General features: G+C 44.6%; 3 protein-coding genes across 6 annotated transcripts; 2 read left to right on the top strand and 1 right to left on the bottom strand.

Annotated features, from left to right (window-relative positions):
- Positions 1–4: 4 nt before the first annotated feature.
- Positions 5–4,708, bottom strand: si:dkey-125i10.3 (fibrous sheath CABYR-binding protein). Of its 2 annotated transcripts, none has more exons than XM_047050475.1 (11): positions 4,573–4,708; positions 4,025–4,078; positions 3,841–3,934; positions 3,536–3,682; positions 3,374–3,448; positions 3,038–3,091; positions 2,544–2,639; positions 996–2,429; positions 678–734; positions 439–541; positions 5–307 (listed from the first exon to the last, which is right to left on the bottom strand). In XM_047050475.1, the coding sequence occupies exons 2-11, from the start codon at positions 4,032–4,034 to the stop codon at positions 209–211; spliced, it is 2,169 nt and encodes a 722-aa protein (XP_046906431.1). In that variant the 5' UTR covers positions 4,035–4,078; positions 4,573–4,708; the 3' UTR covers positions 5–208. The 2 variants fall into 2 exon arrangements, with proteins under 2 accessions (XP_046906431.1, XP_046906430.1); XM_047050474.1 differs by having other exon boundaries at positions 4,025–4,124; positions 4,573–4,707.
- A 3,806-nt stretch (positions 4,709–8,514) lies between these two features.
- Positions 8,515–16,216, top strand: LOC124488060 (FH2 domain-containing protein 1-like). 3 transcript variants are annotated; one of them, XM_047050523.1, is made up of 12 exons: positions 8,515–9,018; positions 9,105–11,682; positions 11,850–11,911; positions 12,073–12,175; positions 12,352–12,437; positions 12,550–12,650; positions 12,827–12,897; positions 12,991–13,098; positions 13,220–13,290; positions 13,642–13,759; positions 13,936–14,100; positions 14,194–16,216. In XM_047050523.1, exons 2-12 carry the CDS (start codon positions 11,272–11,274, stop codon positions 15,622–15,624), a joined length of 2,727 nt encoding a protein of 908 aa, XP_046906479.1. In that variant the 5' UTR covers positions 8,515–9,018; positions 9,105–11,271; the 3' UTR covers positions 15,625–16,216. The 3 variants fall into 3 exon arrangements, with proteins under 3 accessions (XP_046906479.1, XP_046906480.1, XP_046906478.1); XM_047050524.1 differs by having other exon boundaries at positions 8,515–9,233; positions 11,227–11,682; XM_047050522.1 differs by having other exon boundaries at positions 8,515–10,675; positions 11,227–11,682.
- A 156-nt stretch (positions 16,217–16,372) lies between these two features.
- On the top strand, positions 16,373–19,873 carry rhogc (ras homolog gene family, member Gc). The gene is made up of 2 exons (XM_047050499.1): positions 16,373–16,504; positions 17,161–19,873. Exon 2 carries the CDS (start codon positions 17,193–17,195, stop codon positions 17,766–17,768), a length of 576 nt encoding a protein of 191 aa, XP_046906455.1. The 5' UTR covers positions 16,373–16,504; positions 17,161–17,192; the 3' UTR covers positions 17,769–19,873.
- Positions 19,874–20,188: the final 315 nt, after the last annotated feature.

Here is a 20,188-nt window from a genome sequence, read left to right as displayed (position 1 = left end):
GGCATTACAGTAATGTACTTTATTTGATTCTCATAACATTGTCACATTGGGAATAGAAGAGAAGAAAGCTCGGTTGCTAGGGGGACTATATTGAAGCCAGCTATTGTGGAGAAGAAAAAAAAAAAAAAAGAAACTTAACATATGGTTCTAAAAGCATTTAGAACAGGGACAAATTACAGCCTTACAACGATTGATCTTGAACTCCTCTTTAAATCGTTTTGGAGAAGCAGACATGACAGTGGATCACCTGTCCATGCAAAAACATGCCAGTCTTCATGTCTCCCAAGGCCAAACTGCATACTCCACACTGCAGGATGGAAGAAGGAATTTAATTAGCAGGGTGCCACCAAATTGTTGGGTCCACCAGCAACAACAAAGAGCATTATGTTCACAGTAGATTATATTCAAACCAGGGGAAGGTGAAGAGGATTGGAGTACCTTGAAACAGCCTGGATGGCTGTACATGGGGGGGAAATCGATCGTAATCTTGATAGTACCATCAATTGGGGTATCACAGTATGAACAGATGGGCGTGCCATCCCTGCATTTGGAAGGGAAAGTTCACAAAAGGAGTATTTTTAATTGATTCCAAGCACTCACATTGGTAACACTTACGTCATTGCAAAGGAATTGCTTTTCAGTTCAGTAATGGAGGACAACAGAGTAAGATCACTCACACATCATGGCGCAGAGAGTGGACTGTAACTAGATCCACTACTGGTTCAGTTGCCTGACTGCAAAGGAATTTATAACATGAATTAGCAATACAAAATCTGGTTTACACAGGGACCAAACTATCATGATATTTCGGCCTGTGAATTTGCAATAAATGTTTATAATGTATACATGTTTTACATGAAGGTGGGATAAACTAAATAAAGAAGTGTAGTATGCTATCATGTGTTTTTCATTGAACGTAAACAAATAGTAAACACAAAGATTGACAATACTGACATGCTAGCATCTTGATAAAACACATACGAGAGATAACTTACGTTTCTTCAGAGCTGTTTTTTTCACTCTCTTGACCAGATTCTGATTCATTGGAGCATTCATTGGATTCCACTGTAGGTCCCACACTTTCCACAGACGCTTCAGCAATAACATCAGTGGCAACCACTTCAGTGGAAGATACTCCCTCATCTAAAGCCTCATCCAGTTCCATGGCAGACCCAACAGATGGCTCCTGTACAACCTCAACAGGTGCTTGAACAGAAGACGTGATGGCGGGTTCAATAACTGACTCTTCGACTTCAACAGGTTCTTCTTTTGCTGCCACAACAGGTTCAGCTGCAGGTTCAACTGCTGGTTCAGCTGCTGGTTCAGCTGCTTGTTCAGCTGCTGGTTCAGTTGCTGGTTCAGAAACAGGTTCAGCTGCAGGTTCAACTGCTGGTTCAGCTGCAGGTTCAGCTGCCGGTTCAGAAGCAGTTTCAGCTGCTGGTTCAACTGCTGGTTCAGAAGCAGGTTCAGCAGCAGGTTCAACTGCTGGTTCAGAAGCAGGTTCAGCAGCAGGTTCAACTGCTGGTTCAGCTGCAGGTTCAACTGCTGGTTCAGTTGCAGGTTCAACTGCTGGTTCAGCTGCTGGTTCAGATGCAGGTTCAACTGCTGGTTCAGAAGCAGGTTCAACTGCTGGTTCAGAAGCAGGTTCATCTGTCGGTTCAGCTGCTGGTTCAGAAGCAGGTTCAACTGCTAGTTCAACTACAGGCTGAACTTCAGATTTCACTTCAGGTTCAGATGTAAGTTCAACTGCAGGCTGAGCCTCCAAGGTCAATTTCTGTTCAAGCTGCACTGCAGGTTCAGCTGCCGGCTCCTTATCAGGCTCAACAGAACATACAGCAGCGGAGTCGGCAGTACTTTCAGCGGTTGACTCCATTGCAAGCTCAACACTGGGAGCAAGAGGCTCAGACACAGGCTCTTCATTTAAGGATTTTTCTGAGGTCTCCATAACAGGTTTTTCTGCATGTGTACATATTTCCGCAGATTCCTGTGTAGCTTCGTCTTCCCCTTCAACGTGTGACGTCAATGCAGGTGTAGGGTCTTTGTCGTTGTTTGTGTCAAATTCGATGGGAAGTTTGTCGGTGAATCCTGCAGATACTGGTTCGCTTACAGGTTCTGCCACCGCAGCAGACTCTGCAACAGGTTCCTCTTTCACATCGCTTGCTGGTTCCACGGCAGGCTCTGCCGTGGGTTCCACTGTGGGTTCCGCAGTCGGTTCTGGGGTCGTCTCAGGAGAGCTTTCCGTAGCGACCTCCTTCACAGGTTCAGCAGACGCTGGATCATCAGGACACTTCTCTGGCGCGCCAGCGATCCCTGCTTCATTATCAGGCGTCTCATCCGCGGCTTCCTTGGGCGATTCTCCCTCTGAATTCACAGCTGGTGCTTCGGTTGATTGGGCATCTTGGCCATGTATGTTAGTAGTCTTCTCACTCCTACATTTCCAACCAGAACAAATGGATTCCTCATTACAACCGTGCCTCCCAAAAGATGAAAATGACCTTTGATGGACGTAATATGAAAGAGCAGTGAGGGTGGGAGGGGCTCACCCAGACTCGACTAATACCTCTGGAGCAGATTGCTCCCCGACAACCTGGGCCTCTGTTGAGGCGGGCACGGCCCCGCTTGCTGTGGTGACACTCTCACTGAGGAGGGAGAGACGGATGCAGTTGGAAATGAGACATGATCAGACAGAGTTTTAATCAATGAGGGAAAATGAATGAGAGAGAGAGAGAGAGAGAAATAGAGAGAGAGAGAGAGAGAGAGAGAGAGAGAGAGAGAGAGAGAGAGAGAGGAGAGAGAGAGAGAGAGAGAGAGAGAGAGGGAGAGAGAGAGAGAGGGGGAGACAAAGAGAGATTGAGACAGAGATAGACAGAGAAAAAAAGAGAGAGAGAGACAGAGAAAAAGAGAGAGAGAGAGAGAGAGAGAGAGAGAGAGAGAGAGAGAGAGAGAGAGAGAGAGAGAGAGAGAGAGAGAGAGAGAGAGAGAGAGAGAGAGAGAGAGAGATAAGTATTTGAAGAACAGTAAAACAAAAAACAATTACCTTTTAGTTGAGGGAACTCTTCTGAATGGGGGACTTACTGGAGCTGCTATGGACCTATTAGATAGATAAAAAAGACATAAAAATGAAATGATCCGTGTCAAATCATATAGCACCGTGGAATGAGACCAAAAGGTCCATGTTTAAATATCAATATTGGTCAGAGAAAATACAATGAATAGGGTGAATTCAGAAAGACACATAACCCAGTTTAACTCCTAATCCATCTATGGGTTTCTTAGTTTTGACTAAAAACAACTTGTTTTGCCGCTGCACGGATACAGTATATCAAATTAACAGTGATCATTTCCACCACTCCATCAAAGACCATATACTCACTCAAATTTCTTTGTAGCTGAAAGGACATACGAATTCTGCCTGGCTTCAAGGGGTCTGATAGTCCTGGTCCCTGAACTATAAATAACAGTGCATAGTGAACACAAAATACGATAGCATTCTTTTATCATCGTTTAATTCTATCCAATGTCGTTCGTCTCTCACCTGGCTTCAGGGGTTGGGGGGTCAACACCCACTGCTTGGTCATTTGTTCTCTTTGTGGGAGAGGGCAAGGTCAGTGCAGTGGGAGAGGTGACAGGGCTGAATTCAGTAGAAGACAACTCAATGGGTTTCTTGGGAATCTCTGGTTTTCTTGGGGGAAATTGAAGCACATTAGATCGATTAGGCGACATCATTTGACTTGGTAAGGGGGGGAGGGGGGGGAGGGGGGGAGGGGGGGGGAGAGGGGGGGAGGGGGGGGAGGGGGGGAGGGGGGGCGGGTGTCCATGGGTTACCGTGGCCTATCTTACTGCTGGTTTGGTTCTGTGACTGCACGAATCCAACTGCCGTCTCCCTTCATCAAAGTCCGCACCTTGGTGGTCCGAAGCACTTGCTGTCTGTTCACTTTTGGAGCAAAACAATCATGTAGGCAATATTTGATAATGCAATGTTGTTCAACATGGGAGTGTGCCATTCCAGTAGAGCTCAACTTACCAGTTGACATGATGCAGATCTTTGTGTGTCCAACCAGACTGTTGACACAGAAATCTGTGGCCGTTCACAAATTATTGCAAGGGCTATGTTGTTAAGTATGCTGAGAAATATGTAAATAAATACACACATAGTTAATTTAAACCGTCAGGAAGTCATCTGCCTCATCTGGAGCTTCACACCTCATTTATATCAGGGCTTTTTATGAAATCACAGATGGCTGGAAATTGTTAATTTGTTGCGGAAAGCGAAGGAAACCAAGTACTGTATGCATGCTTGCCTTCACACATACTCTCACTTTAAGTGTTTGTCCTTTTCTGTCTCTCATTTAAACTCGCGCGCACACACACACACACACAGTAGAAAACTAAATTCCTGCTTTGATGTCAACAGTTTCAGTATCAGCACCCCAAGCAATATAATCGACCGACATCATGCATATATTAACCTGCAGCTATGCCAGGGAAACAATTACACCTTTTAACTTAAGGCCATGATGAAAATGTCTCAAATGGTGCAGAATCACTCTGTGGAACACGAACAGCACTTACCAGTGAGTCAGTGGTAGATCCTGCTTTGGGCGTCCGGTTCAGAAGTGCCTCTCTCTCTCTTACAGATTGTTGCACCTGCAAGAACAGAACATCTTAAACTGTCCCCTTTCCCCACTCAAACAAACACAATGGCACTGAACCCTAGGCACCGCCCCTTCATGTCAGAGCACTGTCTTTTTTGTTTATAGTTTTAGATAAGACAGAAGAACATTCTTCATGTCACATATTGTTCCGGCATGAGGGGTGCAAAGAATCCAGAGAGACCTGATTTCCGTACTTGGTCGTTGCTCTCTAACAACCATTGTTTGTCAGGTAGTGCTGCCTCCTTTCAAAACGATTTACTGCTAAACCAAGCATTGCTCCACCAACTGATATGGATTTGATCTTCAGATAAGCACCTCAAAGTGTCACCTGTCAAAATAGTGCAATCATTCACTAAAGACGGGTTTCCAAAACACGGTCTGAGGCACCAGTTCAAGATTTTTCTATGTGAAATATTGATATAAGATGATATTTAATACAATAAAGCATTTGAAAAGATGTCACGCCATTACTGTGAAGTACACACTGACAGCACTGCAAACATGCTGCAGTGAAAAAAAATCACAAAGGCGCGAACACAAACAGGACTGAATTTATAGAGACAAGTTCCCTGCAGTCATAGCTGGTTCCAATCAGCATGAGTCAGCCATGGTTTACATAAAACAACATCATTATTATATGCTTGCCAGCTTCAAACCTGCCCTCCCCCGCCCCCCCCGTCCCCCCGCCCCCCCCCCCTCCTCAGCCACCACCTCACACTGTTTAACTCAACTTCTAAACCCAGCCCCTGCCCTCTCTCCACCCCATCCTAATCCATACCCCAGCCCCACTGTACACCTCTCCAACCCCCCCCCCCCCCCCCCCCCCATGATGCAGCCCTCTGGGAGCCTTTGTGAGAATCCTAGGCATTTGCAATCACCTTTCCGGATCTAAACAAAACAACTACTGTACGACAGCTATGTGAGCTCTGTATGACTGTTGTGATTGATGACACGGGCTGTGTCAACGGGAGGGTTCTAGTGAAGTACAGGAAAGGTACATTCTGATCTATCTCTGTTTGTGTAGCGCTTTCCTTAGAAGTAGGCTCTGTAGAAGAAAGAAAGCTAAGCAAAGGCAGATCATGCGGGCCAAGACCAGTGCCCACCATCATATTTGAGACTGAGGTAGTTTCCTCGGTACTCCACAGTTTTAGATTTGTAATCATTTAATTCACAAGTGGCCCAAGCGCACATTCTCAGGTTTTATGAAAGGATACTTTCTTACATTTTGGTTTCCACATGTCGAAATGACACCATTCATACATTGTCCATACAGGGCGCTATTATGTGTGGGACACAGCAATTATATGTAAATGAAAGTAGTCACGTTTAGCGCATTGCTGCATATCATTTGCATTCAATGACTTCTTTGAGTCTGTGACTCAGACATGACCAGGTGCTGAGTATCCTTTCTGGTGATGCTCAGCCAGGCCTGTTCTGGAGCTATATTCTACTTCTGCTTGTATAGGGTAGTTGTTTAAGTCCCCTTAAGTTCATATAGGGCACACTAGGTAGACACATGCAGCTTTCCATAAAGTAAAATAAACAGGTAGCACCTGTCAAACAACACCAGGAAGATGGCATCTGACTAGCAGGAACTAGCAGGTTGTTTCTCACTCTGGTTTGTTGGTTTCTGTACACTATCCTTACACTATAGCTGAGCTGAGAGACACTACAGACAGCTGCAGGCAGGAAGGCAGAAAGGGAGTCGGATGGCTGAGCGGTGAGGGAGTTGGGCTAGTAATCAGAAGGTTGCTGGATCGATTCCCCGCCGTGCAAAATGACGTTGTGTCCTTGGGCAGAGCACTTCATCCTACTTGCCTCGGGGGGAATGTGCCTGTACTTACTGTAAGTCGCTCTGGATAAGAGCGTCTGCTAAATGACTAAATGTAAATGTAAGAAACAAATAATATAGTTGGTTTATTTAAATAATACAGTGTGCTATGCTGTTGTGATGGGCAGTTTAATTAGTCCCAACTATGAACAGTGTGCAAATATCCTTAGGGCGGATGACTGGGCAACATCAAGTAACACATTATGATAGACACAGTAACTGAGAAATTCCAGTGGTGTATTCATGTTCATGAATAACCATTGTGAGGGGTTATAATTTGTTCTGGAAATACACATTTTATACGTCTATAAAATGTAGCGTGCTGGAATTCGTGCCTGGGAGGGTTAACGTAGACAAAAGCAATGGCAGCCAGTGTTAGTTTTTTGCCTGACATTTTCTTCTGGAGGCAATTTCCTTCTTTCTTTCGACATGTTATTGAGTGCATCAGGAATGCAGGCGAGGCAGCGGACGAGGCAGCGAGGCAGCAGGCGGACGAGGCACGTTGAGATCCCCTGTCTTCCGTCCCTGTCACCAACGTGACAAAACCGTCCAACCTGCCTCTCCAGAGTGAATGAGACGCACACAGTAGGAATCTGTTGGTAAATGAGTAAGAGTAATAAATGAAACAACACATTTCAAAGGAGAATATCGACCACAACAATGGGAGGGGTTTCAAAGTCAAGGCTGGGCAGGGTCGATGACTTACTTACATCAATGAAGATACTTTGCTGTATCTGTATCTGTGTCATACCTGTCTACACCACTAGGGGGGGGGGGGGTGAAGATAGGGGTTAAAGGCTTATGAGGAAGATATGGTTTCTGGCTCCATCTTGGGACTGCACCGCAGCACTGATAGTTCAAGTCTTTTATTTGTCAGGTACACAGAACAACACAAGGTTAGACAGGGCACTGAAATTCTCAAGACAAGACAACGCAAGCACCTGGCATAACATAACATATAAGTACACGGAACACAATTTACATCAATGCTGAGCTTAAATAAGTGAAACTTCTTAAATATACAGAGAGCAATAAATATCGACTATACTAACCCTAATACTAAAACTGATACTTGGGTGGAAAAGACAAATCTACAAACATCCTCACCGTCTATTCAGGGTGCATAGACAAGACAAAGTAGAGGGCACCTCATTTAGCTTTAGGGTTAAACTGAGTTCCCATTTTCAATAATAGCTCAGTAGTCAATCAATCGGACTGAGGATTGAGCGTTGGCATTGAGATATTGTCCAGTGGCGATTTTAGACCCTTCTCTCAAGCACCTCTATATTTCATCTCAGCACCCCTAAGAATAATAATAATAACAAATTTAAATTATTATTGTTTCAGCATCATTTGATGCTGGTAATTCATGAAGAAAGGGCCATCCTTAGTTTTTTCATTCAATATTTTGCATAATCATAAATCAATGTATTAATTGTTATCCAGTAAAATTAGGGATTTATTAGCAAGGGGTTTTAACACTTTTGCAAGGCACTGTATCCATGTCACATTCTCATTGGGGGCTGAGCACCACTAAAGGTCTGATCCTAGAATCGCCCCTGATATTGTGATTGGGTTATTTTGTGTTTGAGCAGAAAGATTAAAAAGATGTTATAATGAATGTGCAAGTGTGTGTGTCTGTGTGTGTGTGTGTGTGTGTGTGTGTGTGTGTGTGTGTGTGTGTGTGTGTGTGTGTGTGTGTGAAGCTGAAAGCTTATTAAGAGGGCTGGAATCTAGAACACAACAACTAAACGTCCTCATGTTATCTGCATGAGAACAATAGCCGGAATGTCAAAACCTTCTACACCTCATCCTCTCTCTCTCTCTCTCTCTCTCTCTCTCTCTCTCTCTCTCTCTCTGTCTCTCTCTCTCTCTGTCTCTCTCTCTCTCTGTCTCTCTCTCTCTCTGTCTCTCTCTTTCTGTCTCTCTCTCTCTCTCGCCTCCTCTGTGTATCTCCCCCCACCTCTCCCCCCTCCACCCACCCCCTCTCTATTAGTCTCTTTCTTTCTCGTTTCAGACCAAAGAGACGGACGCACTAACGTGTATAATTTACACCGGCTGAGTCCTGCTCCAGCTCTTTTATACCTCATTTAAAGGAGAATCAACCACAAGGAAAAGGTGCCTGGTTTAAGCTCTACCACACTACCTGCATGAGATACTGCATGTGCTGTCCTTTACAGTAAATGGCATTGCTTTCCCCCCCCCCCCATGTAAAGAGAATCAATAGCAATATCCCTGATAGTCCACAACAAGCCTTGACACCTATGGAAAATCATCTGTTTAATGGCAGTTGGGAATTAAAAATCGCTTGATAATTCAGTTGTCTTCCACCCCTGATATAGGGTAAGGACTGCAGATGTTCCTCACTCAATACGATCAAATGAAATGTAGATTTATAACATGTCTTTACCTTCTCATCAAAACAACAATTGAAGTGAGGGGGTGAAATTCTCAAGATCGTCAATACCGGGCCTTGGTTTCCCAGTCTGCTTTGTGATGGCTCGGGGTATTTGAACAATGACCTAATCTCCGGTTGGTGACCTCCCTCTTCTCCATGAGACACACTGTAGGATCCTCCTCACCACAACTCAACTCCTAACGCCAGCTCCTGTTTCCAGGTCCCTGGCCCTCAAGGCAGATCTGATATTGTCTGTCAAATGGATGTTGTTGGCTCATCCCATGGAAAGCACTGCGGTGCACACGGACAAGAGGGATGATTCATTCAACAGAAGCTACTGACTTTAAAGGTAGTTAGGAGTTATTCCCTAAAAAATATTTTGGTGGACATGAGACTTGACCATGAATGAATTCTGTTGTTGGATTATGTCAACTTTACAGTAACTCAGTGTTGCAAACCAAAATTATTTTGTCTATGAAAATCAAATGTTTTCCGCAAATGTTTCGATTGTTTTCTTGATCTTTATCAATGATCTGTTCAAATAGGGTTCCTCAGACCCTAACAAGTCAAACAGACCATACAGCCAGTCGTTAGTACTCCACCATTAATCAACTACAGTGACTACACTATATTCACAGTTTTTACTACTTACCACGGTGTAGAGTAATATATGATGTGGTGTTGAGTACAAAATGTGTCTACAGTCATGTATGTCTAAGCTTGTTTATTTATGGCCTTGTTTCTGTTCCCCAGCAGAGAGGCATTTCCTAGAATTCTACACCAGGAGTGCTAATGCGTCTGTATTGAATTAAGAGAGTTGGTTTCCTGAGCTGGTTTACTCTGGCGATGTTTAAAGACCATGTGAGAGACAGGGCTCTGAAATGTGGAGGAGATATAAATCATGAAACTTTTTTTTAACTCTTGCTTGTAAATATCTCACAAGAAGGAAGTCTTAGGGAGTGGGGAATAGTTTCTGTCTGAGAACCAATTTCACAGGGGAAAATCTGATAAGGATGTGAACTTGTAAGCCATTGGAGTAGATGTAAGACCGGTGAAATCTAACCGTTGTAATATCACTAAAGTCCATGGCTGATGGGAAAAGTGTTCTTTATCATATCTATAGTAAGGATTCTTTTGTGCCAGTATCTGAAAATACTGTTCTCCTGGGATACATGTTAGCTGATGATGACTAGCGGAGGATGCTTTGTCAATAGGCTATTCTCAGTAACTTCACTGAGCCTACTTGTATTCAATGCTTTACAGAAAGCAAACATATCCAATATACTGTCTATATTTTTTTTTTTAGGTTTCATTTACTTACAATTCAACAACACACGTACCAAAGTCTGTAATACAAACCAGTACATTTGTCTATGAGTATGGCTTAGGTTTGAATCTGATAAACGTCTTGTGTTCGGGCAATTTCTTGCTCAACCAAGTGTTGCTCAATCGATGGTTCTGAATGTCTTTGGAATTTTGAGCGGATCAAGGTAATCAAGATGTTGATGTTATTAGTTTCCCAGAGAAAAAGATAAGATTTGTGTAGCCTACCGTTCTGCCTCCCAATTCCAGTGGCTAGGAGGAGTCGTTTACATCAGTGCAGACTGTCGGTCACATAGGCTGATAGAAGTTATAAATATATAGAATGCTTTGCAGGAGTATATCGACAAACTTGCACAAGTAGGCTGAATCAATGTAGAATTACTTAACGACGAAGAGTGTAATGCTTGGAATAAAATAATTTTCAGAACATTTTAATGTCGTCGTTGGAGGTATTACGGATTCCCAAATGTAAGTTTTTAAGTTATAGAATTACCAATTACTAATTTGCGCGATCTAAATAGCTTCAGGAAGAACACTTTGTTCTTTAGACCAGCAATTGTTAAAGCGTCAATACTTTAATTTTTACTTTGATATTTTACTTTGAAATGTGAATGATTAAAACTGAAATTATGGTTCGCTTTTTGAATGGTAAGTGTCAGTCTAAATTCTGGAAATAGAGAAATGTTGCCTGTTTATTAGATCTTTCTTTCTAATAATTTTACCTGTGATCATCTATTAACGCTGTGGACTTGATTAAACCTTAAGTATATACGCTATCGTCGGTTAAGGTATCGTGACTGTAGAAAGTAAATACACCTTTTAACTTTATAACATAAATTCAACATTGACCTGTAGCCCCACACGCTGTGGTGGCAAACATATTGAGACAATTTAAGTGTGTGATAGCATCATCACAGCTTTTGGTACTGTATGTTGTCTGCTGATACTAAAGTTATAATTGCAAATGTTTTTGTGGATTCTCTATTGGACTGCTCAATTCCTTTCATGCTGTGCCTTAGCCTCTCAATGACACTCCTGCGACCTTGGATGTGAAGCGACATCCCATGGATCCATCCTTTGAGCTGTCCTCTCACTTGGCACCCATGGCCTCGACACCCCCTCCTCCATCTGTGTCTCCAACCCCACCCCCACCCAGGTCTCCCCCTTCTCCCCCACCCCCACCTATGTCTCCCCCTCCTCCACCACCCACATCCCCCCCACCCCCACCTCCTCCCCTGCCCTCGAGCTCTCCGACCCGTCATGGTTCCCTGCAGCTGCGGAACTTGAACTGGGACCTCATCCCCAAAGAGAAGGTGGAGGGGCGGTTTAGTGTTTGGACCGGTCCAGACGAGTTTCCCATCGACCTGAGCTCTCTGAACGAGCTGTTTGGGCAGACGAGGTCTCGCACCCACAAGAGAGAGTCGGACGCATGCCACGGTCTCCGACCACTTGGTTCCCCACCACGAGCCAAACAGGCCAGTCTCTCTATTGTTTCAATAGTCGGTAACATACCGATCGATTGTGATTATCATGAAACATTATGAGGTTTAATACATGTATTACTAAATCGACAGTAAAAGAGTAATTGAGATGTACACTGATTGTTTTTGTTCTGACTGCTGTTCTTTGTGGTCATCTGTAGGTGTCAATTCTAGATGGAAAGCGCAGCATGAATGTAGGTATCTTCCTCCGGCAGTTCAAGAGGTGAGAAAGGTTTGGTCGTCCTCAATCAAGCTGGTAAACAATACCAGTCGTGTCATCTATTCACAGTGATAACAATATCACCGTAAAAGTAGCTCAGATTCCCGTGTGTTCGTCTATGAGTTACTGAATGTCCATTGTCTGATGTTGTCTCCTGTTAACAGTGCAGTCAAGGAGATTGTGGAGGATATCAAGCAGGGTTCCAGTCAGCGCTACGGAAGTGAAAAGCTCAGTGAACTCTGCAAACTGCTGCCTGATTCAGAGGAGGTACTGTAGAATTCCCTCTTTCGGAAAATCAAAGCCTAGCTGGGTGTGTCCGTCCAAAACACAGAGGCCTACCTAAACGCATCTGTCAAAACATGAAGACCTATCCAGTTGCATCTGTTCAAGTATCACAGCCTACCCTCCCGATCTCTTCCTCAACCTCTGCACATGCTCCGTAGGAGAGGCGCCTGAGAGGCTACCGAGGGGATCCCAGTCAGCTGGGGGACGCAGACCTCTTCATGCTGCTGTTAGTGGAGGTGCCGAGGTGGGAACCTCCAGCTGCTCTTCCTGTTAAACCTCTTTCAGTCAGTACCTCGGCAGTTCAACACCCCATATTCTTCCTTTTTCATCGTCTGTCTTCGCTGTCGTTTTTTTAGTTATCGCTTGCATCTGGATGCCATGATTCTACAGCAGGAGTTTGACCCCACCTTGACTGCACTGTGTGAATCAGCGCGTTGCCTGGTAACTGCAGCCACAGGTAGGGGAGTCAGAGAATGCTAGAGTTATGCTATTGGCACTCGGATTACATGCAACAAGAACCGATTTGTGTCAGCTCTACGCTTGACAAAAGCACTGTGAACAGCTCGTCCACAGGTGATGTGACGGGCCTTCATAACAGCCCCCCCCCCCCCCCTACGTCTCTGTCTTTTCCAGAGCTTCTGAGGTGTCCAGAGTTGCATTCCATCATCCGTCTGGTACTGAGGGCAGGGAACCACATGAACGAAGTGAGTTCGTACGCTTGGACCAACTTCCCATTAGTTTGGTCGTTATTCGAATTCTTCAGGATCTGATTCTCCCTATCAAACTTGAATTAACAGGGCGGGTACGCAGGAAATGCTGCCGGGTTCCGCATCGCCTCCCTGCTGAAACTAGCTGACACCAAAGCCAACAAACCAGGAATGAACCTGCTCCATTTTGTAGCCATGGTAAAAGGAAATACATAAAATAAACAGTTAACAATGAAGGTGAAAAAACGTGCTTCTATATACTTCTGTGGTAAACGGCTGCTTTATACAGGATGTGTTGTGTCTGTCCCCCCCCCCTCAGGAAGCTACGAGGAAAGACCCCGCCTTGCTCTCCTTTCCCCTGAAGCTGAGCCATCTTGGGCCTGCCTCCAGGTCAGTGCAACAGCACAATAAGCTGCCACCACACCAGCTCCAATGCAGAACACCGAGCATGACTCAGTTTGTCCAAAATATTTACATGAAATGTGTGAGGGTAAAAAGGGTGGTTCTGTTATTCTGTTTGACAGTTCATAATATTACAAAAATGTGACGAAGGACTCAGATGCGACTTAACTGTAAACTTAAACAAATGGATGTTGTTTCTTGGCCTTTGTGTATTTTTGGGTCCAATAGCTTTGTCCTTCTGAATTGTATTCTAGCTGCCCTGTTTTGTCTGTTGGTTCTGAGTTCTTTATTGTACTTCTGACCAAAATCACTTATTTTCTCCTCCTTTCCCACCCTAAGACTGTCTGTGGATGGAGTACAGGAAGAACTGTCTCAGCTGAAGAGTCGAGTAGCAGCTCTACGGTCAAGGACTGAAACAGAACATGATCTCCTGCTGCAGACGAAACCCTTCTTCCAGGTTAAAGCTTCCAGAATGGACGATATTCCAAAACGAGGCTCCCACGTCTTCAGATCGTACCGACTAACTGTCGCGTTTTTAGGACGTCCTATGGATGTGTGATTACTATTTTGTTATGCAACTGATCTTGCAGACAGTGAGGCATCGGGGGTTAAAATGTTGTCCTGTATCCTCAGAGGGCGAGTGGGAGGCTGGAGGAGGCCGAAGTGGAGGCCGAGGCCTTACTGAAGGCCCAGCAATCCCTTGTTGACTTCTTCTGCGAGGACGACGTCACATTTAAGCTCGAGGAGGCCTGTAACATCTTCCATTCCTTCAATGTTCGCTTTCAGAAAGCTGTCGAGGTTTGTATAACAATTCAAAGTAGTCAAATGGTTGTTAGCATTAGCATCATGTGGCCGATTTAAGTAGACCACTCCTCTGGTTGTGATTCTCAGGAGAATGCTAAAAGGAAGCTACTGGAAGAGAAGAAGGCATCGAGGAATGGAGCAGAGAAAGAGAAGGGCGGAATTGTGAGGTGGCGTTCCATTGTCACCTGCTCCGTCCTGGGGGCGGGACTCGGGGGCAGTCCTGGAGACGACCTGGAGAGCTCATTGGAGCGCAGTCTCGTCCATATTTTGAGCCGACGCAACGTGAGGAGCCCGGAAGGCAGGCCACGTGCCATCAGCCCTTTACAAAGCCTGCAGCAGACAAACATGAATGAAAAGTTGGAGGCCTCACCCCGTGCTGGTTCACCACAGACAAAACCTCAGTTGTCCCCCGAGCCCACAGACTCTGTCCTGGAAAGGGCTGCCCAGAAGCCTCCTCCTGGAGACGATGTACAGCCGTCCCTGGAGGGTCAACCCAAGTCGACTCAGCTAGTCTCCAACTCACAGACACAGCAAGACACAGCTTCATCCAAACCTTCCGAAGGACCATCTCTGGAATGGGAGGGTCTGTATCCACTCTTGGGAGACACAGTCGTTTGTCATACGCTTGTAAGTGGCCTACGTTCCTACAGAAACCTAGCGCCGTCCCTGCCCACTCCAGGAGTGTGGAAAGGGACTAGGATAGGGGCTATGGGCGATGCTGACACCCCCAATGCCAACCCTTCTTCTGGTTCTTCTGCTACTGCTTGTGCTAGTCCATCTTCCATCCCCAGACTCCAAACCACATCAGAGACAGCTTTGCCTTGCCGCCTTCCTGTGAAAGTCAACGTGCGATCCCCTGCACCTTCAAAAATCAGAAAGGGGACTGACTATACTGAGCAGACAAAAAAGAGGAATCCAATTCACCACATGTTCAAAAAAGTCAGACTAGAAAAGGAAAGGGTGAAGGTAAAGGAGAAAGTCAAAGATAATGAGAAAGTAAAAACGGAAAAGGGGAAAGAACAGGCGAAGGAGGAGGACAAAGAAAGTGGAAAAGGAATAGGCAGCGAGAGGGAAAGTGAAAGAGAAGCCGAGAGGGACACCAAAACAAAACAAGAGAAAGGAAGAAAGAGAGAGAAGACAAAGAGAGAGAGAAAGCACACAAAGGAGCAAACGAGTGAAGAATTGAAAGAAAGGGACCAGCTGAATCCCTCGAATGACAGGGAGATGGACAAGGAGCTCCAACCGAATCCCTCAAATGACAGGGAGATGGACAAGGAGCTCCAAATGAAGCCCGAGACGAGATCCACTCTGCGCGTCTCCAAACAGCTAAACCTCCAACCCGGCTCCTCGGTTTGTTCTCTCCCCAACCTCGCTCTCCAGAACTCCACCACAGCCAGAGTCTTACGGTGTGTAGTCATCGCTGCTGCAGCTGTGAGAAGAGACAGGAACAGCAGGTCTATGATTCCAAGGATCTCAGGGTCAAAGAGGCCCGCGTCTCAGTGCCCCAGTCATCTGTAGAAGTGATTCGCAGACGTGTGAACACGCTCAGACTTGACAGACAATCACCGTCTTTTATATGCAGACTTTTATGAGGTGTTTCTCAGAGGAATTGCCAGATATGTAGTACATATTATCTGTGAGAAAGACAAAAGAGTGCTCTAGAACGCTCTTAGAACGCTCCCTAAGAAGCGCTTAGCGAAAAGAGCTTCTTAACGAATCTGGGAAACGCGACCCTTGCTGTTAGGTCTTAGTATAGATGGAAAGTATAGCACCCTTCAGAAAAACCTGATTAAAATAGCAAAAAAGGTTTGAATTCATTAATGTAATTTATTTAAATTATTCATCAAATTCAATGGATCAATTCTTGTGGAATTGTGATAAAATAACACTTGTGCACAGAGAAAAGAAAGAGAATGTTTGTTAATATGGAGGTTATAGTATGTGATGGAGAGTGGATCGTAAGCTGTTTTGAGAAAATAGTTTTTACTTCTATGAGGGGAAGAGAGTAAAGGGATTGGAGCAGGTCGGTGTAGGTTTGAATTGTTCACTTTAGTGCATGGCCTTCTGTTTAAATGTGGATTTTGTCATAACTGTCATTTTGGACGAACAAATAAAATTATGAACGTTTTTGATACAAATTTCGAGTCTTATTTTGGGAAATCGTGATAATGTTGTGTGTTCGTGTTTTAATTTTACTGTGAAACCCACGCTCTTGAAGTTACGAGTGCAGCCACTACATGTACCATAATACAATGCTTCAGAAAAAAATCCCGGATGACAAACTTCTAAAACAACGAAACAGGGCGCGAGACAACAAGAAGGCGGTGGAGTGATTTATGAAATTTACCTGTTGAGACCTCAATTAATGGGACATAGAGATTAACTAACAAACTTCACTGTAAGTTGTGCTCGTACTATCGTCTTATTTCAGATGGGTTTAATTTGACTGGAGGATACATTTTACTGTTTAGCTTTTAGCTTAGCTGTTAGCTTGTAGCCATAAGTTCACTCTGCTACGGAAACTCTAGCGCGTGCTAAGTTAGCTTATACGGGCTAACTAGCAAGCATTCACTGGTTAGTTTATTTGGTTAATGTTTATAGTTATCTAGGTATTGTTTTGCAGTCGTGTCGTGCAAACCACATTCCCTGTATGTGTTTCTTTACAACTGCAGTATGTGCTTAACTATACGTTTTGTAACTTTTGCTTTCTAGCCAAGTCGGCGAGTTTAGCCTGATTTGAATTGCTAACTAAGTAGTACAGTACAGAATTAGGGCTCAAAAGCTTGAGTGTTCGTCGACTTGTCGAAGTTGGAGAGTCCATGAATTACCGTTTAGTTTACAATTTAATATCTGTGCTGATTGTATGTTAACTCACTTGTCGCTGACTAGTTTAATGTTGACGAGAGCACTGAACCATCAAGAGTGATTATACAGTAATAGAGTATGGGTAATGTAACTAATACTTATACATCTTGCGACGATACTTGACTCGGTCACAACATTAGGAGCATGACGCCTTCTCATGACTCTTCCTTTTCCGACCCATTCACGCAGGCACCTTCGTAGCCCTAGTGGATGTGGGCGCCATGCAGACCATAAAATGTGTGGTGGTGGGCGATGGTGCCGTGGGTAAGACCTGTCTGCTCATCTCCTACACGACCAACGCTTTCCCGGAGGAGTACATCCCCACCGTGTTCGACAACTACAGCGCCCAGATCAGCGTCGACGGCCGGGCCATCAGCCTCAACCTGTGGGACACGGCGGGGCAGGAAGAGTACGACCGACTCCGCACCCTCTCCTACCCACAGACCAACGTCTTCATCATCTGCTTCTCCATCGGCAGCCCCTCCTCTCACGCCAACGTCCGACACAAGTGGCACCCCGAGGTGTCCCACCACTGCCCCGGCGTTCCCGTTCTGCTGGTGGGCACCAAGAAGGATCTTCGGGGTGACACGGAGGCCGTGAAGAAGCTGAAGGAGCACGGTCTGGCTCCCACCACCATACAGCAGGGCAACGCTTTAGCCAAGCAGATCGGCGCCGTCAAATACCTCGAGTGCTCGGCCCTGATGCAGGAAGGCGTCAGGGAGGTGTTTGCGGATGCCGTGCGCGCCGTGCTTAACCCCGTGGCTAAGAAAACGCCCAAAAGGTGCGTTCTGTTATAACCACGTGCCCTAAGACTGTGGGGAGACTGGAGGAAGAGACTGAGAATGATTGGCTCTGCCAGTTTGGTTCCAGTAGGCCTTCCACATTCAAACCCTTGCCATTGTAAGCTTTGCCAGGCTCCTTTATCACGCAAATAGATTCTACGTTTTCTTTCCGTTTTAAGAGGTCCTCACCACTAGCCGTGGGTTTTTTTCATTGATTCCACCGACCTGCCTATACATTTTTTTATGTCACTGAAATCAAAACACCAAAGTAAAGATGGCAGGAAGATTCCAGAGCGCGTCTCGTCTTTTGTAGCCACCTGAAGTGCCCCTACCAGCGCTGCGATCAACACAACAGATTTTCTCACTCTCTGCCCTCTTCCCATGTCAGGCCAGTCTTTTAATGACATTTCCTTTCAGCCCTGTTCTCCATGTCATGACAAGGCATTCGTAAATCATTTCTTGTGTGCCTTAAATAGCCAATATGTAAAAAACAACGAAAAAACACTCTCCATGCCATTGATTGCAAAACCTTTGCTCTGATTAGATGAAGCAATGCACGCGTGTGCTTCAACCATGTCAAGTCTCAGGACACGCGATACCGCACCGAGACCAAAAAAGGGTGTCTAGCTGTGTCAACCTAAATACAGACACATTTTGATTAGATCAGTCTGGTTTTTCAGAGCTTGTGTGGTTGTTACCCGCTCCTCCTCGACTGCACTCCGTAAACGATGAGCTTGGAACGAGCACAAAGCTTTATTGTCAAAACAAAGTGCCGATTGTCTCAGTGGATACAGATTTGGTTGTCCATGTCTGCTAAGTAAACAAAAGTCACAGAGATTATTCTAGCCGTGTCTTCAGAGGAACGAAACAATCGGGAAGGAATCGTTCGTCAAGCGATTTGCAAGAGATTCTTGACTGCTCCTAGATTGTCCGTTTCATGGGTGACCTGCTAATGAGTAATAGGCTAACTTTTGTCACAAGACAGGTTTAAACCACAAGTTAAATACATTCCATGTCCAGTTGCAACTGTTATTTACATGCTGAATTTTGCCATTCAAGGATTCCATATTCCTGTACACTTTCACAACAGTTTTGTGCTCTTACATGGAGGTACTATGACAAAGGTACCACACTTAGCTGCAATGCTACACATGTGTGGCTAACTCTTGTTAACTTATCGTTGTCTTTTCATATGATTGATTGTGAACCATTTCAACTGTGTAAATTGAATACAGAACGGATGCGAGGGTGCTCTTATCCAGATGGTTGTTTCCGATGTAAAACGGGTCTGCCTCGTGCCTTTTGTGATGTGACATCAACAGAGATAGAAAAAAACGTTATTCCCAAAGGACCACAAGGCTTGTTGATACTCATACACATTTCAATTCAGACAAAATATATATTTTAAGTCTTGTCCTGTTGACGAAATTTGATTTAAGTTGCCCTGTGCTTTAATCACCTAGACACATTGCACCTACCAGTGCCACGGTCATTTACATTTTTTGTTCAGTGCTTGACTTGGTTATATATTTTTGATCTAATCTTTAATTTTCACAGTAAGAAAGCCAATTTACATTATATTTTACTATTTTTACTGTGTGTAGTAACAGTTTACCTACTTTATTAACTTTGATAACAAGCTTTTTACCCTCTATTCTATGTTCTTTATATAAGCTTTGTAATCAAAGACCTTTTTAAAAGAAGGCAACCAATATTATGGCTATTTGTCATTTGCGTCACAGGTTAATAAAACTATGTACACAAAATAAATATTCGATCCCTTGCCAAATACATTGAGTAAAGGAAACGGTAAATTGAGTCTTTCAGACTTGGCTAATGTACTGGCCAATTTTAACTTGGTCAGAGTTGAACTATTCTGCTCATGTGGTTGTTTTGGACCTCTGGAACAGGCCCAACCGAGGGACCATTGCCTTCTCCAGCCCTTTACCTCCGAAGGGATAACGTGGCCTTGAAGTGCCTGTTAGCAATGTGCGTGGAATGCATTGTGGATGCATTTGTAAGTTGATGAGAAATTTTTAACTGCGACATAAATCACATTTGTATTACGTGATATTGTAAAGGATATCAGTCATGCCAAATAAATTCATGGGTTAACACTTTGCCTGTTTTCATCTTTTTTGTGTGTGTGTCTCTGACAGTCGTGTAGATGCTGTTAACAGTGTGCATCGTAAGTGCGACAAATGGCATAGGACAGGCTGCGGTGTGCTTTCGCGCTGAACACTTACATCATACCTGCAAGGCCACTTTTCACACAAACATCTCATTGTGGCTGTTTGCTGAGATGGTCTATTCATGTGCACGAATGACTCACACCGACGTGTACTGCATAACATGACGCGTGCAAGCCTTGTAGAAGACGCAAATGTTCTCGGAAGTCTGAAAGAAACGCATTAATGCTGAGAGGATCTCAAGGA

This window comes from Hypomesus transpacificus, unplaced genomic scaffold (assembly GCF_021917145.1).
Source record: "Hypomesus transpacificus isolate Combined female unplaced genomic scaffold, fHypTra1 scaffold_116, whole genome shotgun sequence".
NCBI classification, from domain to species: Eukaryota; Metazoa; Chordata; class Actinopteri; order Osmeriformes; family Osmeridae; genus Hypomesus; species Hypomesus transpacificus.
Note: the sequence above shows the minus strand (reverse complement) of the source record. Positions and strands in the feature narration are given on the sequence as shown.